The following is a 17921-nucleotide window of genomic DNA, read 5'->3' as shown; positions in this document are numbered from 1 at the left end:
TTATACTTTTAACGTCTTTGGAATGGAAATTTTCTTATCGATTCTGTCCTTCCTAGTTAAGATGTCCTATCTAAAATTTGTTCGTTCTTTGGGATACGTTGAAATGTTTGAAGTTCTTCCACGCGTTCTTTCAATCTCTCAAGCAATGTTTTATCATAGAAGTTATTACGAAACAGCGAGTAAATATACCAAATCGAAGGAGAACAACGATGGCGCAAGGAGAATGATAACAAAATTTCACTTTCCTTCGATTTCAAAAGTGGCGTAGCTAAATTAATCGGAAATCGAAGATCATCGTAACCTTTCTTTATCACGATTCTTCCAGTTACCTCGGTGCCGCGGGATCAACTAAAATCCAAATCGGGCTTCAAAAACTGTCTGAAGCAAGTTGTGAACGTCTCGATTTGGAAGAGAAAACGATACGTGGTATGGGCTAGTTCGATCCCTCTCGCTTTGTTCGGGTTAGTACATTAGATCAACGAGGAATTATTTGAATATGTACGAACACTTTCGCCGTAACGCAAGCAGCGATCCTTGATCGGCTTAGCTTGCGTGTCTTTTGTCGGCGGCTTCGTTCTTTTCCTCGTTGTTAAACCATTAGCTTTGATTATTGACTCGCGACCACTCGCTAACATTGAGACGATCGAGGTTGTCAGTTAAATTGCAGCCGGCGCGGAAAACCGACGACAAGTTGGTTAACGAACGCGTTTGCGAAAGGAAACTTGTTTCCTAACGACAGTCAAGTTACATGTGGCTTGTAATTCAAGCCATCGTCGAAAGAAACGACCACGGCGAAAGCGTATAAAGTGACGAGTATTAAGTGACACGAGTAGCCTGATCAATGAGAACGTTCCTTTCAGATATTTCGTCCCATATGTTCACATCGGGAAATTTGTCGAGACGGTGTTTAAAGGCTCGGATAAAAAGCTGCCGATTATGTGCATCGGTATTACTTCCGGTATAGGTCGACTTGTCTTCGGATATATCGCTGACTTGCCGAAGGTGAACAGAATATTGTTGCAACAGGTAAATCGTTCACTCCTTTTCAATTGCTTGAACAAATCGTTTCTGGAGACAAATTTTTATAAATGAAAAATAAATATATATATATACATACATAAATGAATTATTACATATACGTATAATATATCGCACATGTATTTAAACATAAAAGTGTGTGGAATTGAAACAATTCAGTTAAAAGAATATGAAAACCGTCAAAGAGGGATTTAAAGGACTAAAAATGGGAAATTATTTAGTATCTGTCTAAATGATTTTTCATTTAATTCTAAGCAATCTAAATAATGTCTTTGTAAGGTACCAGATATTTTTCTTTTTTCCTGAAAAGATTTGTTCAAGTTGTCACATTTTCAATGCATGTGTACAGATACAAATATATATATATATGTACACTTAATGTTTTCCAAAATATTAAACTATTGAGTATCTTTTCATGTGAAGAAGTTTTACTTGAAGTTTTTATCGATTCGGGAATTAAGAAGCTTCATTTATTAAGAAGCTTCGTTTATTAAGAAGCATTAATTAAGAAGCTTCGTTTTATTTACTTTAAAGTTTTTCATTTGTTTCGAATGATTTTAGATATCGTTCCTTAGTATCGGTGTTCTTACAATGCTTCTCCCCGTTACGAATTCGTATGTGGTTTTACTAATTATCTCTTTGGCCATGGGATTATTCGATGGCTGCTTTATATCCCTTTTGGGTCCTATTGCATTTGATATATGTGGTCGAGAAGAAGCGACACAAGCCATTGGATTCCTATTAGGCATGTGTTCTATACCTTTGACTGTGGGACCGCCCATTGCTGGTCTTCTGTATGATCATACCGGTAATTAATTACGTCACATAATTAATTAAGATTTCATACTATCTGTTACTTTGTTGGAATTTCGAATTAGTGATTTAGAGTTCGTTTTGTTAACGAAATTCCAAATTAATATTTCAATCAGAAGCCGATTTGATATTTATCTTTGAGATTTTTGTATAGAAAGTAATTTAAGTCGACTTTAAAAATATAACGAAGGCTTGACAATAGAATCAATATTTCACAAAATAATTGTCGAGATGTTAAATTTTGTAATATAAATGTTTAAAAGATTCTTTTACTTACTTACTGAAAAATATATCTAATTTGCTTTTTATTTGTTGGTTTACGCAGGTAGCTATGACATACCCTTTTTCTTAGCGGGTATTCCACCAATAATAGGGGCACTCACGATGTTCCTGATAAAATTCGTGAAAGACGAAGAGCAGACCACCATTAACGGAAACACAGGGGATAAAACCACTTGTCAAAATGGTCGGTAAACAGGTATTTGTGCATTATTCACATCTATCTAACAGAGTTTGTTTCTCCATGTGGTATCGAAACACGTGCGTGTCGGTTTGTAACTGTTTTCATCAAGACGATTGAAGCTTTCCACGGAAAGCTTTTCGGATAATATAAAATACGAATCACGTCTGCTGTCGAGGGGGACAAAGCACTTGGTAAAATAAATTCAATATTTCGAGAAATTATGTCTGCACATTTTGCTCAGACTTTGTTGCTCTCTATTTACTTCATGCCATTTTCTTTACTTTAATCTCTATTTACCGATACTGCATCCTTTGCGAAAATTCATCGCATGCTTGTGTAACATAATACGTAAATCATAAAATCGTACTGATCCTTTTTGCATGTCACATTTCTGCGTCAATGGATTTAACAAAATTTGAGGCGTCACAGTGATCAATGGACGATGCTTGAAATTGTTGCTAAAATTTAAGAGTTCCTGACAAATCCTACAAACGAACAGAAGCTATTATTGAACTATTCTTTCTTAACAGAATCTTCTTTGCGAAGCGCATATGGAAAGCGAATAATATTCTTCGACATTTTTCTGCATTTCTAATCTCTTTTTTGTGGATGGAATCTTTTGGTATTTTAACATCGATAATGAATGCATTTTATGCAACACATGTTCTTGCTTTTTGTTTATTTATCTACGTATATGTAACGAGGGCTAATGCGGTAATTCGAATTAATCATGGTAATGCAGCCTTGCAACAATTAATTACTTATTGCACCCTGCGTTGACAGTTTAATTACGTGTCGGCTCGTTGCGATATGACAACAACTCTGTCATCCATTATGCGCTATTCATAGTCAGTGTTTACTTTCTCATAGAGGTAATCCCTCTACTTTTCCGCGAATATCTTATCTCCACGTATTAAAAGCGAAATTGGAGTCAATTACACTTCTTGGGAAGTGTAGTTAATTTTATCGTAAGAAAACCACACTTCTATGTGTAAGAAACTTTTGTTCGGGTATTAAACTGAGAATAAAAATTCCATTTAAAATTTAATTTTCGTTTATACGATAAATACGCTATATTATATGCATTATTATCGTATAATGGTTGAAAAATGATAATTATATAAATTGTATATTACGAGAACATCCCTCGTTTGAGAAACACTGACACAGATGAGTAGAACGTCTGCAGTAGTAATAACCAGTTTGGGTCAGACACTGGTTCCACTGACCCGAACGTTGTGCTTTCTATATGGAACATGTTAATAAAAAGTAGTGATATTCTCTTTTTTTTACAATCGATACTATACATCATAACCATGAAAAAGGTTTCATATTTGCTTCTATTTACGGATTTAAGTTTTTACATCATAGTTCTTGCTTCCCTTAGTTCAATCATTTTTACTTCATATTTATTTATCGCTAACAAATTTCCGGCGTCTATAGGATTTATTGTTATATCTTTTTCGCTGTATCTCGTATAATTAACAAATAAGTATTATCCTTAAATGACGATTTAAACATTGGAAATAGAACCTTTTACTATTGGTTTTATATTTTATATTCTACCTCTTCAATCTCAACAAATTTTCTCTATTCTCATTTTCCTTTCTATATTTTGTACATTTCATAAATTTAAAAAGGAAGAGCTATTGGCAATGAAAAAACGAAACTTTTTTACGCGCCAATCCATTTTCATTGTTCCGACGAATAGCATCGATTCTTCAAACAAGCATTTCTCCGCTTACTTCTGTTTTTCGTTATTACTCTATAAAAATATGGCAGGATACGTGGCACGAGTACACAGTATACATTCTACGATTAAAAATAAGTAAAAAATACAAAATACAATTTTTTCGTTTAAAAGCTGCCGCTTTGTAGAGTACATCGATTCGAGAAGTATCATTTGCTTGAAAATGAGGTTTCAAATAAAAGAAACCGAACTTCCTTCCATTATTTGTACCATGTGTTCTGCCATGCCTTCTATGAATGTCCCTTAAGTTTTCGTTAAAAAATCATTCGCATTTTTCAATTCAATGTGAACGTACCTACCTCCATTATCAATTAACATCTTGCACATCCGCAACTCCTTACTTCGCCATACTTCAATTAGCATTCTTTCTTTTGTAAATACTTCCGCAAACTTGCTCCGAATTTTCGATCACATTCAACCGTTAATTTCTTTTATGTTTGCAACAATTTCTCACTTACGATCCACAGGCAGCTCGGGCATCCGCTTTCGATCCCCGTATCTCGTGACAACTCTCAAACACGAGCAGTCAAGCTGGAAGATGACGCGTTCAGGCGTCCACAGCCATCGTTCGTCGGAGTGTTACGGATTTCACGAGGACACAGTGTGCCAGGATCACGAGATCGGATATCTCGGTCGTTACGAACGCTCAGAGAGCATGCCATTGCTCCACCGTGAGAATCGGCCAACTTCCGGTCGCTTCCAAAGGATGCTGCAATCGTCGATTCTTATAACGTGTTAGCTTGCAGATAAACGTCGCTGTTTCGAGATTCTTCACGTCGATTTCATCGTGATATTCTCGCATTACGATTCTTTTATCATTATCGTTTTCTTTCGATAAATTGTCTTTTCACAGTTCTTTTAATAATTATTCGATTCGTAGTTTTAATATTGAGATGAAAAAATAAATTGATTTCATGTGCATAATTTGCTTCAAATAATCTTAAATTTTCTAAGATACAGCTAAACTTGATGTTACGTATTCTCTTGATCAAGATTATTTGGAATATAAAATTTGCACTTTATAATACAGACAATAAAGAAAATAAAGGGTTGAGTATATTCGCGAAGCAGCGACGATCGATATATCCGAAAATCATTGTGAATAATAATCTTCGACGCTTTGTTCACGTATAAATGTCATATCATCGATGTTTCTCGGTGGATACGAGCAACGAATGTTTCTAGTTTTTGTAGCGATCGAAGAATCATAGGAATTAGAATTTTTAGCATATTCACATCGAATAGAACAGGAAGTTCAACTAGAGACGAGATTTATTTTTTTTTAACTCGTTCTCAGTGGAGTTTGTAATCCCTGCTCAACAAGCAATATCGATCAAGTCAATATTTTTCGGACGACGGAGTAAGAAGAAATAAGAATCGCGTTTTTGAATCGGATCGAACGAAATAAAATAGTTGCCTCGGTATTTTTAGATCAACGTACTCTACCACGTATTCGAAATCAGATCGCGTTAGCTGCGTAAATTTATTAGATTCTGTTTCTTTTTTTATTTCTATGTTACGTAGCTTATGCAAATAGACCTACTCAAAAGACACAGAGACAGAAGTTTAAGCCGGTCTATCGATAGAAATATTTTTAGGATCGATTGATCTAGAAAGAATCAAAACGTTCAACGTTTACTTTTACCTGTCAATTACGATATGCTGACATTTCAAGTTAATGATCATTATCTTATTCTACGCTAGGAATTTTATTTTAAAATTTGACTTTATTAACGATCGATAAAACCACTATGTGCCATGATGTTTTCTCGCATGATACTATCTTTGCTTCATCTGCAGTTCTTAATATTTTCCTTTTTCGTCGTAAGACGAGTAGATTTCCTTGAAAAGAAATTTCGTTTTATTTGTCGTTAATAAGTATCGTGACAGATGTTGTTATGAAAAGTATAGAAATATCATTGTTACACGAAAAGACGACAGTTTTAATAGTCTCTAAGTAAAGGTGTTTTTAAATGTTACCACGATTACGATTTTATATCAATTGAAAATTTAGTCATTTCTTTGTATCGTATCCGAGAAAACATTTTAATACTGTGCGTAGTAAATTTTTCCTTATGAAACATGACTTAGGCAATTAATGAATCGGTCAATGTTAGAGAATCTTACATGTTTTGTAATCTAATAGTCATTCTTGACGTATACTTGAAAAATAGGCTCATTCTCCCTCTGTTCAACAATTACAACTAAATGTAATCTGTAAGGTTCCGTTTAGTTTGTAGATTTCCTTTTGATACGTAGTAATTTGCCGGCCATAACATAATTAACGATACAGAATATTCTATTTTCCTAGTGTTGACAGAGCAAGAATGTTATTTTTCTCGAAATGTTGTACATAAAATAGTTAGAATATTCGCGCAAGAATAAATAACAGAAATAAAGAAATAAGAATGTTATAAAGATACTAGTTTGGAACAATCGAACCTCTGTGAAATATTATTTAATTTGTTAAGCGGATTGTTGCTTAATTTCCAACAATTGATTTACTTAATTGTAATTATTTTTAACGATAGGAAAATTCCATAACCGTTAAGATTAATAACAATTAGAGAATCCTAAATTTCAATATGACGTAATTTATTTTTAATAAACACAGATTGATAAGTAAAAAAGTGAGAGATGTCTAAATAAAGAAATTATTAAGAGATTAATATTTAAAGAAATGGACAATCTGAAGCGTTAACTCGTCTTTCACGATTAACGAGTTAATTTGATATATCTTATACGTTCATCTACAATTCTTTTTCTTTTCTTACCATGAAGAGATTTCGTTTTCACGAAGAATGTTGTTTCTTCAAATATACAGCAAAATGTTATAGCGTGTAGGAAGAGAATAGTGTACAGTACGTCGATTCTGCTACATTTTATATATACTCCTTGCTAGGAGGATATACGATGTGCTATTTCCGTCTTTTCAGAAAACTGTCAGATCATTGTATTCTTTCGCGTAAGAATAAATGTAACTGCCGCATGCCGGTCTGTTTTCCTGGAAATGTATTAGGTGGTTACTCCTTCAGGATGCATTTTCGATATTTAGGTGTGACGTGGTTCTATGTCAGACTGATAAAGATTTAACGAAAAACGAGTGAAAGATATATCAAAGACTTTAATCATTCTTATTGCTTAATTTTTGTTAATCAATTCAAACTTATTTAATTTTTTTAAATGTTTTTATACGATCTTTCTGGTTTTTCGCTCTGTCGTACTTTTTAGAAGAATTCCAAGGAAAATTCATTTATGACACATTTTGTAGAAGATTTGCAATAAAAGATATTGATATATTTTTTAATAAGTGGTATTTAATTTAATAATTAAGGACGATGAATTGAAACGTTCCACGAATCATCGATTAGGCGTTTCATTTTTACAGACTAGCTCTTAAAATGAACGTCAAAGTAAAGTCTTTGTTAACAGTTTTCAATTTCGTGTTGACTTTTTTAATCCTTTTAACTTTGAGTTAAATTACTTATATTTCGATTAAATCATCGACGATAGTTTCGGATAACAATAGTATACTATTCCAGTAACATCTAGTACTCCAATAATATATTCGTTCGAATTTGAAAAAAGATCTGTCTAAAATTATTGGCAAAGATTTCCGTTGCAATAAGACAAATTTTATTTCTACCACATAAAGAGTATCACATTTTCCCATGTTTTATTTCTCTTCGGCATTTGTTGTTTTTTTCCAATTCCTCTTTTAACTTCCTACAGTTTTATCAGGTTTTTACAATCTTATTTAGTCTCCCGCTATCTTCTTTCCTTCAGCCGTTTCAAATCCTCCGTAGTATTTTTTGCTTATATTTAAGTTCCCTCAGTTTCTTTTAATATTCCGCAATTTTCTATATACGTTTCTTAATTTTCTTTAATCCTTTTTCCCTTTTACAGATACTCTTTCGTGTCTTTTGGTCTATTTTTACCTTGATTCCTTTACTTTCCTTCATTTTTTCATCTTTTCTTAATCTTTCCCAGATTTCACGGCCTCTCATTTCTATTCACTTTCTTTACATTCATCCCGGCCTCTCTCTCGATGTTTCTGATTCTTTCAAAGCTTCCTTCGTTATTTTTGCTTATTATTGCCTATTATGCATACTCGAGAATTTTTCCAATAGAGAAAACAATTTTCATTGCTTCCAATTTCAAAATAACCGATAAATATTGTCCATGGTATTAGGCAAAAAAAAAAAAAAAGAAATAATAATACGATATCAAAGATACTGAAGGTAGAAACTCTTTAATTATATATTAATCAGATATAATCAATTAACTTTACCTACTCTTTGTACTGTTGGATGGCACAAAACAAAAGAGAAACATTTTCCCAATGAAAATTTCCGGGGGAATTAGTATTGAAATTAAAATCTGTACCGCGATGCCATTTAATTTGCATTCAAAGCTTCCTACGTTCTGTTTAAACGACACGACGTCGATTTTCTCTGTTTTCAACGCATCGTTGCCGTTTTTATTTGGCGTTGCTGTTATCGGCGGTGCAACGTGAAACGAATCGTTATTCGTGCCACGGATTCGAGCCGTCTAAATTCTCAATTTAATTGCCTAAATTTACAGGGAGCGTGACGCATTAGGCGAAGTGAAAGTTTACTGCAACCACGGTTTAATCGCTGTTGATCCTTTTATCTCGCGTTCATACCTTTCAATTTCCTTTTGTATAGAACAAGCGCGAAAGGGACAGGGTTTTTTTGCATAGGATATCGACATACAGTTTATTCTCCTTTCTTCCTAGCTAATATCTATTTGTATCGATCTTTTTCAGATACGCCGTCAGCCAGATACATTAAATTCGAAATTACACGCGCGACTATTTCTTCGGATAAACCACAATTCAGAACACTGGCGCTTTCGAGGTATATTTGGAACAACGATAAATCAGCACGCTCTAAATCCGCTCGCATTGTACACTAGATACAACTTCGACCTGAATCAGAAAGTGATGTACATTGTGGTGACATATTAATGGTTTTATTTAAATCGACGATTATTGAGAGCTTATCATTCTTTTTTTCTTTAGTTATATGGACATCGGAGAATTTAGAGAATTAAGAATATTCAGTTCCACAATCTTCTTTGAATTCATTGGGATTTCAACGTGTCATACATGTTATACGCTGTGTGTCTATTGTTTATGGTCGATGACTATACAAAACTCGTGAAAAGAGAACTTTAAGTTGGTGCATATAAAAAAGAATAAGGAAGATGGTATGAAAAAAGAAACGATCGAGTTTCCAAAACTTCACTTAATCTTCCATAGCCAGAACTTCGTCAACTTATAAAAAATGGTATTGTAATTGATTACAATTTTGTAATTTAATTTGAAATTTAGGAACTAATCAAATCGTTAAAGATATGACGAACGAATAGAACAACATTTTTTAGATGTAAATATATTGGCAATTTGTTATTTATTTCTTATTTTACTACTATTATTATTTCTGTATCATTCAATAATTATGATAATAGGATGAAAGAAACAAATCCAATATTTTAACCATATTAATAGATGAAAGATGCATCTTGTCTTCCTTCTTTGAATTAAAAATTAAAGTTCAAAACTAAAGTAATATCACGAAATGTATCGGCGAAGTATCATTCATCGTTAAAGGGCTTTTCACGATTCTATCGCTCAAATCCTCATTTTGCCATCGATCTCAATACGCAGATCTCGTATACTAATGCCAAATATGCCGTGTTTAAGGTAAAATCTGTATTATAGATAGCCTTAATCATGCATTTACTAAGTGGGGATCAAAGATTCTCATAATTTATTCATATTAATCTCTGTCGTTCCTCTCTTTACTATTTATTCCCTTTGATATTCTACAATTCTTTTTGTTCTTTTTTACGTCACTCTGTTTTCTTTTCTATCTTCGCTAGAAAAAGCATAAAAACGTGAAGCATGATAGCTTAGTTTGAATAATACACGTTAGTGATAGTGTGGAAGTTCCATTAGAACCAATATTTTTTGATTATAAGCGTAGTAGCTTCAGGAAAGAGATATTCATTTTTGTAGCTTTTTTCTTGTCCTTGTGCTACATTTCGTTTTTTTTTTTATTAGAGATTATTCAAGGATTTTTAATACGTGCCTAGTTTTACAATCATTCAAGGATGTGTATATAGAATTGATTAGCGAAAGTAGAACTATATTCTGATTAATTCTCTCTAGTAGACGTTTGCGTCAGACCGAACAACTCGCATAGTAAATAAGTAGAAATTAATCTTGTTGCATTGCGATAGACATTATAGATGTCGGAAGAATTATGAAAATCAAAATTTAATATTCCAGTCATCCGTATTTTGTGTAGTTAACATTTTGGTATTTTCTTTTTTTGTTATATTACGCAAACTGTTCCGAAATGAACAGAGTCTACGATGAAGGATAAGGAAACGATGTAATTGTCGGTTGATTAAAACAAAATATAATAAATAATTTTAATTAAAAAGACGGTTTACTTTACCGAATAAAAAAAGCTTACATCCCATTTAACTTAAAATCCAGTATAAAAAAGAAATAATAGTTTATATGCACCAACCTACGTTTACTACTACGATCGCCCAAAACAATATTCTTATCTCTAACCATTAGGGACAACACTTCCCACAGTCTACGATCTACACCTTGTTTTAATTTTATTATTACCTACGATGTTTATTAAATATCTAATCGTTTGATATGAAAAAAGCAAGCGGAATAGCAATGTATACATATAAGATAATAATTCCTCGAATGTGTTCTTGTTGTGATCTTGCGATCGGTTCGTTAGAGGAGTCAAATTGCAAATTAGAGATATCCGCAAAAATCGACTTTAAAAGTGAACCATTTACTAAGATAGTAGCGTCATAATCGTTCAATAAAGAACTACAAAGTCACGCTATTTTTAATAACAACGTCAGAGTTTTGAAAAATTGTTCGTTGCCCCTTTAAATGGCCAAAAACGAATACTTCTTTCATCGCTGAATGATCGAGTAACTAATTATTAACAATAATTTTCCATTTCAAATCTATTCCCGGACAAATGTACGCTTCTCAATAGTGTTACTCTATTGTACTATATAGCGAACCAACAATTTGTACATTCGTTATTCTCATTATCATAGAACAATCTATTGATACGTTACAAACGATGCTACGTAATCATTCATTTGACCAATACGTGCCCAGGTAAGAAAGGGAATGTATTGTAGATGTAAACAGGTCGATTAAAGGCGAAGGAATTAGCGATGGCCAGAGCTGGATTCGTATCGAAATCTTCCTCCGGAATGGTAGAGGGCGTCGTTGGCTCTCTGGTTCGCGGGGTCGTTGTGGTTTTCATCGTCGTGGTGGTTGTTGTCGGCGGTACGGTGGTAGTAGTGGTGGTGGTGGTGGTGAAAATTGGGGGGTGGCTTGTCGAGTACGGAGGTTCATAGGCTGGTAATCCAGGGGGCCCGTAATACGCATGCAATCGATTGTTGGTGGGATTAAAGCGTTGACCATTAGGACGCCATCCCCTTGGTTTATATGGCGATAAATCTGACGTTGCTAGTCCGATACAGAGAAGCACGAGGGTCAGCTGGAAAATGGAAAAGCAATTAATGGCTTAGCTGTCGCGTGCTTTTCCTGCTGTCCTTTCGGTGGCCGCGTTCTGAAATACGGAACGAAGGAAACGTTACTGGCAGACGGCCATTGTTATCACCAAACGAGTTTGGAACGATGGTTTCGTTCGATCGTGATTGTCTAAATTGATTGGGGCCTCCAGTGTTCCATGATTAGGAGAAATAAAAGGTTGCAGAGTCTGTAGATAGTTTTTCCTGGCTTGCGCGGGTGTTTTAATGTTTGCGAAAATATTGCATCGAGCAATAAGTTTGTCCTTCTTTCGCTGATGTGTGTATTTTCATAACATTTTGCAAAATGTTAGAGCTTTTTTTAAATGAAATGTTAAGGTATATGTATCCGGATTTGTTTAGCAAATATAGAATGTGACACGAATTTATTATTCAATTCAACAGTTTCGATTAGTTTGTTCGTAACTATAAGAGCGAGAATGGAAGTGTGTGATTTATTGTGATATTTTTTTTATATTAGTATAATAGATATTCGTTGCTTATTGAAAAAATTAATTTTAGTTCTACTTTGCACTTTCCATTCCTTTCAATAATCGTTACGACTCGTTAAAGTTTCAAACTATTATTTTTTAACGAACAGTGTAATGTAAGTTAATCAGGTCCCTTTTCTCAATGATCTTAATAAGACATTTTTATCGAGTTCCATCGAGTTCATATTTTATATTTCAATTTATAGGTTTTATAAATTTATGTATTCATACATTCAGTTTTCGAATCGAAGAGTACTATTGATTTATGTATGCGTATATAAAACAGCATATTTCAGTTTGCTCATAAATAAAGATCATCTTGTCCGTAAAAACTTTTGTATTGCTGTTAAGGCAGAGATTTAATGTTACAGCGTAAAAACCGGTGTTCTGAGAATTATAAAAATATTCAGAAGATTGTTCCTCTTATCAGAATTACGTACGTTCTATCGAAACTATAAAATTTATTTCTTACTTCAATTTTTTTGAAAACTTTCGCATTCAACTTACGTTTTTCAAACTTTATACTCGATTTCGATCAATATCGTCGAATTAGAAAATTCGTCAGGGAAAACCTAAACGATCGTACTCTTCTATTTCTTTAGATCGAAATAAATCTACTGTTATATTGATTTTATTCTTTCAAAAGAAAGGAGAAACATTTAGCTGAATTATAAAAAATATCACAAAAGCGTTACTTTACCACCTCATAAAAATCGTTTCATTCCGTTAATTTCCTTTACAACTTGATTTTTTCTGTATTCACATGACAACAGATTACGATTTCCTACATTTTTCCGTCCCAATAAAAGTAATAATTCCGAAATCATTAATCACTGTTGACGAATAGATGGCACGATGACAAAGCTATAAATTATAAAATAGAACTTTAAAAATACGTATATGGTTAATCGATATGCAAATGTCAAGTCACCGCGTTGTTATAAAGGATTAATGACGCGAAGTGTAAATACACGATCGGCTGGAACGTTCAATGAGATCAAAGTACGATTAATGGTTAATGGTTCCTCGCGTGCATAATAAATCCATTGTCTCGTTACCGTTCTCCACATTATCGCTGGCCAAAAACACTGTTAACTCCACTTGGAAAATTTTGACTGGCTTTTGCCCGTGTCTTTCATCCGTCTTTATATGCGACCACACGTTTATGAGATGGCGTCCAAGCACCGTGAATACGAAACGATTTCATTGGTTATTGCTCGCCGTTTCGTAACTATACGCCAGACCTATATTACGTGTCATGAATGGTCATTCATTCGTAAGAAGTATCACGATGGCTACATGACTTTCTTGCGATGCTTCTTGCCAATTTTTTGTACATTTCAACGAATTTACTTAGTCGACGATGGGTGATAGGTATGTGTTTTAAATAATGACGATATTAATATGTTATGCCTCTAACGTGATCACGATATTTTTATCAGAAAGTTGCGATTCTGGAATATTCTTGAAAAATAGATTAGAACCTCTTTAATTTTATTTAGAATTCCCCTAAATTTTACGTTATTCCTTTATATTCCGTTTCATTTTATTTTTACTCTGTACACAAATTAAAAGAAAAAAAGAAGGAATTTTACTATCTCTACGCGTTTAAACTCAAAATGCGGAGTTAATAAAAAAAGAAAAAATGCGAAGTAAATCAAATAGATTAAAATTAATCCTCGTGTGCATAGTTTTAATGGTAACGTTGTAAGCATACTTATAGAGCGGAGTTTCAAATCTATTACAATATAATGAAGTAATATGAAAGTACTACTAAATGATATGAAATTTAATATACTTGAACCTAACTAATTAGTATGCAAGCGTCATGATAAATAATAGTATGCAAATACTTCTTTTAGTCATACTCGAAAACATCCTGTGGTAAATATATTCTCACGGGACACTGTGTAAATCTTTGGAAACCAACGTTCCTCTCCCATCATATCAACTATTATATTCATAGAACACACTGTTATTTGTAAAACGGTTATCGCTATTCTGTACGAAGTTTCGGTACGAAGCGTGAGTATCTCAGCGATAGGTAATTTCCTCCTTGGTCCAGCCGGGATCGATTTAAAACGCACCGGCGAAAGCAGCCGTTGTAGTACATAATTTTGTCACGGCTTACGTGAGCGGTACACGTGCTCGGAATGCGGGATCCATTATGAATTCGCAAGATCAGGTCGGACGTCGTCCCGGTGCTCTTACGCGTACGAATTCGATCGGACTCGCCGCTCGAAAAACGTGGCATGCAAGTTAATTATCGGATTGACAGTGAAGCTCACCCGATTCCGATCTGGATTCCGGCTGCGGATCGCTTAGAACCTGCCGGCTGCCCGATGCCTGTGAAGAATCCTGTGTGCAACATCCAGAGAATAAGTTCGACTTTTCTATAGTAGCCAGACAGCAGGGTTTTCGCTAGCGTTCCGGTAATTCTTTCCAGTTAACTAGTCTCGAGGATAGCGAATCGCTTGCAGAACTGACGGATTTATTTTCTACTCTCTCTGGCTTTATATTTCTCCTATGTTTCGTATTTTTCGTGCGTTTTACCAAAGGATTTTGGAATATTTTTGTTAGGTCGATCGAGGAATTTTCGATAAGATTTTTCGTCGAGTTTCTCATCTATCAACAAATGAAAAGTAAAAATCACGTTCTAGTAGAAAGTAAATTTTTATCGTACACCTCGAAGAGATATAGATATAGGACGGTGGTTATTAGCCATGTTACGTGTAAGCAAATGAACGAGCCAATATTCACGAGCTGCTTCGTAGACTAGGATAGAATATTTATACGAAATTTTCCATTTATCTTCGTTGACGAAGCGCCGTGCTCAAATGAATTAAATGGAATCTATCGATCTACCTTCCAATCGCGTCCACTCGAGTCCATTTGTGGTGACCTGTCGTTTCCGCTTTTCATTCTCGCCCGTTATCGATAATCCATAAGTCCCTTTGTGATAATCGCAATCTCGACGGATACGGCGGAGGCCCGACTCTCCTATTTGAACGCGTTTGTGCTGTCAATAGATCAATATCTTTTTCAGCGGATGTGTTTGACATCAGCTGCCGTCTGCTTAGAAGAGAGCGAAAGATTCTACAACCTCTTCCTACAATATCCGATCATTCCGAAAAATTGCGTCTAATTGTCGAGACATAAAAAAATCAACATAGAGGATCAAACTTTTATAATGAACGGTAAACAACTTTTTAATCCGTTAACAGGTTACCTTTGATAATTATTTAATATAATAGTGTCAGTTTCAATACCGTGGATCTTGGCACATTAAACTGAACCAACAATCTTAAACTTAACCGAACTGCGTACTTTTATTCGTTTACGGGAAATTTCAATGTATGAAAATGCAAGGCAAAGTATCCTACCACGTTCAAATGGCGAAATATACAAGTCTGTATTAGCTATATAAGCTTTCATTCCAACTGTGAAAATATTTTTATTTTGTTCCGTCAGTTCTGTAAAAATGGAAATTCAATTAATTTCCATGCGTTTGACTTTATAGTATTTAAATGAATCTGTTTGTAAATTTCTTTAGATTTATTAATGTTAATTCATGGGCGGTGTATCGAAAAGTACGTGAAATTCAATGCTATAATTAATTACTTTCATCAGCAGTTTAATTAAAAGGGAACCATATGTTACGTTAATGTGGAACGGTAAAAAGATATTTAAGGTATCACTTGTATTATTTATCACAATGTTCGTTACGTTAGGTTAGTCTTTTCTAATAAATTCGCAGAAAAAGTGTATGCAGGTTCTACTTCATTATACTAACGACGATATTTTATCTGCGTTGAATTAAATGGGAATGTTTCCTGTTTGAATGTTGCAACGATGATCTCAGTTTCCCTGTATGGAATTTTGCAATATTCACCTTTCGTCATTTTAACGAACACCGAAACTCGATTCCAACAGAATGTTGTTTCACCATCGTAATTAGAGTTTATACAGAATGACGATCCGTTTATAGAAACTAATTTTCAAATCGTTGTTCATCGTTTAAATAAATAAACCATAGTCACGTACCAAATATGTCTCGATAAATACTTCAAGTGAAATTCAAGCGTTTCCCATTTTCTATCGGAGGGTAGTTCAATATGCTGTTAATCAGTCTTGCGTTATTAAACTGTCTTTTCATTTGGTTTTCGGATTAAATATACATTTTTCTTACTGTTTTGAATATTTCAAAGATATCGATCGCCGTGATATTAGTACGAAATTTCGTAGATCTTCGTAGAAGCCTATGAAACACAATTGCGTACAACTGTAGTCGCTAACGATCCTCAGAGTTGGATGCAATTTAAAAAGAAGGAATATACTGTATCTTGCGCGTTAAATATTTATTTATTCGGTAATAGGTAAGTAAATATTCGTGAAAAATCTTCTATATTTACTCGAAGGTAAATTGCATGCTATCGGCCGTAAAAATATTTTCGGAACGATAATATTGATTCACGATAGAAGATGTCCTTCTTTTCTCGCTGGATCTCGATAATTCTTCGCGCGGCCATAGTAAAAATAAACGAAGAATGAATAATGTCTAGCCCGAGCGTCAAGATGAAATCTACGTAACGTTCTGCGCCCGACAGATAGAAGTGCCAGTTTGATCGAAAGCGCAAAATATAATACTCCGCATTGGGTACTTTTGTTCTCTGATCGAGTATATCAAGTATTCTGGTCGAGTAACAAGTGGTGCACGCGTCATGTCACTTGTCAGACGCAGTGCACACTACACACTCAGGCCTGGTCCCTGGTGCCTTTTACCTGAAAACAAGAATGAATATTCCTTGTCGATAAAAGTCCACCCTCTTCGTACCTGTCTCTTCGCGAATCCATTCATTTTCTTCCTCCATATCGAGAAATTTCTTCTTTAAATTTCCACTTTTCTAATCCATTGGTTGTTTATTATTTATTTTATTGCTTGTTATTTTCTTCGGAAAGCGTTTTGTGAGCGATGCAGACTTTATCAGCGTGTGATATATGTTTCCCCTGTGAGAATGGCTTATTCTATGTATTTTAGTTTATTATTTTCATAGAAGAATGATTGCAAGACAATATTTTATTCTGTGATCTTTTAGCAACGTTCGCGGTTATTCTTTTGTTCGAACAGTTGGGTTGATAAATAAACGATAAACAGTAATACACACAAATCTAATTAATTCGATGAAAATTCTAAATAGGAAGTAGGTATAGCTGAGATTATTGGATACTTTTTCTATTTTTTCGTTCAGTTGATTCTAGAAGTTTTTCAATAGTACATATTAATATCGAACGACCTGGATTCGTTCTTTTGTATTTTTATTTTTATTCTAAATATTCTACTTTAATGAACTCGCTCGATATTGAACATATGTTTTTAAATGCACGTAGCAATAAAGTTGTACGATTTAAACAATTTCTATTATACGATTAAAGTTTGCCAAAACAAGGAAGCATCCTAATCTTAAGGACATTCGCGCGGCAATGTAAATCCGCGGCGATGTAAATTTAAATTGAAAAATGTTTAGCGTTCCTCAGCAGACCAGCAGACGTTTATTAAATTTCAGTCCACTGCAAACGTTGCCTGCAGAAGATTACACAATTTCATTTCTAGCACCGAGCGTCTTTTTGTGACGTTTCACGGATCAATTAGAACGGATTCTCGTAGTATATTTTTTAATCGCAGGTTTATCGTGTTTGTATTTCCTCTGATGAATATGGAGTATGGAATTAAAATTGAATTCAGAATATAAATCGA

The 17921-nt window shown here is 34.1% G+C and overlaps 2 protein-coding genes across 11 annotated transcripts in view; one reads left to right on the top strand and one right to left on the bottom strand.

Moving 5' to 3' along the window:
• Positions 1 to 9446, top strand: part of LOC100652167 (monocarboxylate transporter 10) — a 47166-nt gene extending 37720 nt beyond the window's left edge. For 6 of the 10 annotated variants that reach the window (XM_012313405.3, XM_012313404.3, XM_048409979.1 and 3 more), the window contains 5 exons: positions 326 to 461; positions 861 to 1026; positions 1600 to 1846; positions 2177 to 2317; positions 4532 to 7079. In XM_012313405.3, coding sequence (XP_012168795.2) covers positions 326 to 461; positions 861 to 1026; positions 1600 to 1846; positions 2177 to 2317; positions 4532 to 4803 — 962 coding nt within the window. In that variant the 3' untranslated portion in view covers positions 4804 to 7079. Of the gene's footprint in view, positions 1 to 325; positions 462 to 860; positions 1027 to 1599; positions 1847 to 2176; positions 2506 to 4531; positions 7080 to 8853 lie in introns of those variants that run through there. The other 4 variants (XR_007225677.1, XR_007225676.1, XM_012313408.3 and 1 more) reach the window with 4 other exon arrangements.
• Positions 9447 to 10104: 658 nt separating this feature from the next.
• On the bottom strand, positions 10105 to 13374 carry LOC100645842 (C-type lectin domain-containing protein 141). Its single transcript, XM_003398791.4, has 2 exons — positions 13225 to 13374; positions 10105 to 11644 (listed from the first exon to the last, which is right to left on the bottom strand). The coding sequence occupies exons 1-2, from the start codon at positions 13234 to 13236 to the stop codon at positions 11234 to 11236; spliced, it is 423 nt and encodes a 140-aa protein (XP_003398839.1). The 5' UTR covers positions 13237 to 13374; the 3' UTR covers positions 10105 to 11233.
• Between the last annotated feature and the right edge of the window lie 4547 nt (positions 13375 to 17921).

This window comes from Bombus terrestris, chromosome 11 (genome assembly GCF_910591885.1).
Source record: "Bombus terrestris chromosome 11, iyBomTerr1.2, whole genome shotgun sequence".
Lineage (NCBI taxonomy): Eukaryota > Metazoa > Arthropoda > Insecta > Hymenoptera > Apidae > Bombus > Bombus terrestris.
Note: the sequence above shows the minus strand (reverse complement) of the source record. Positions and strands in the feature narration are given on the sequence as shown.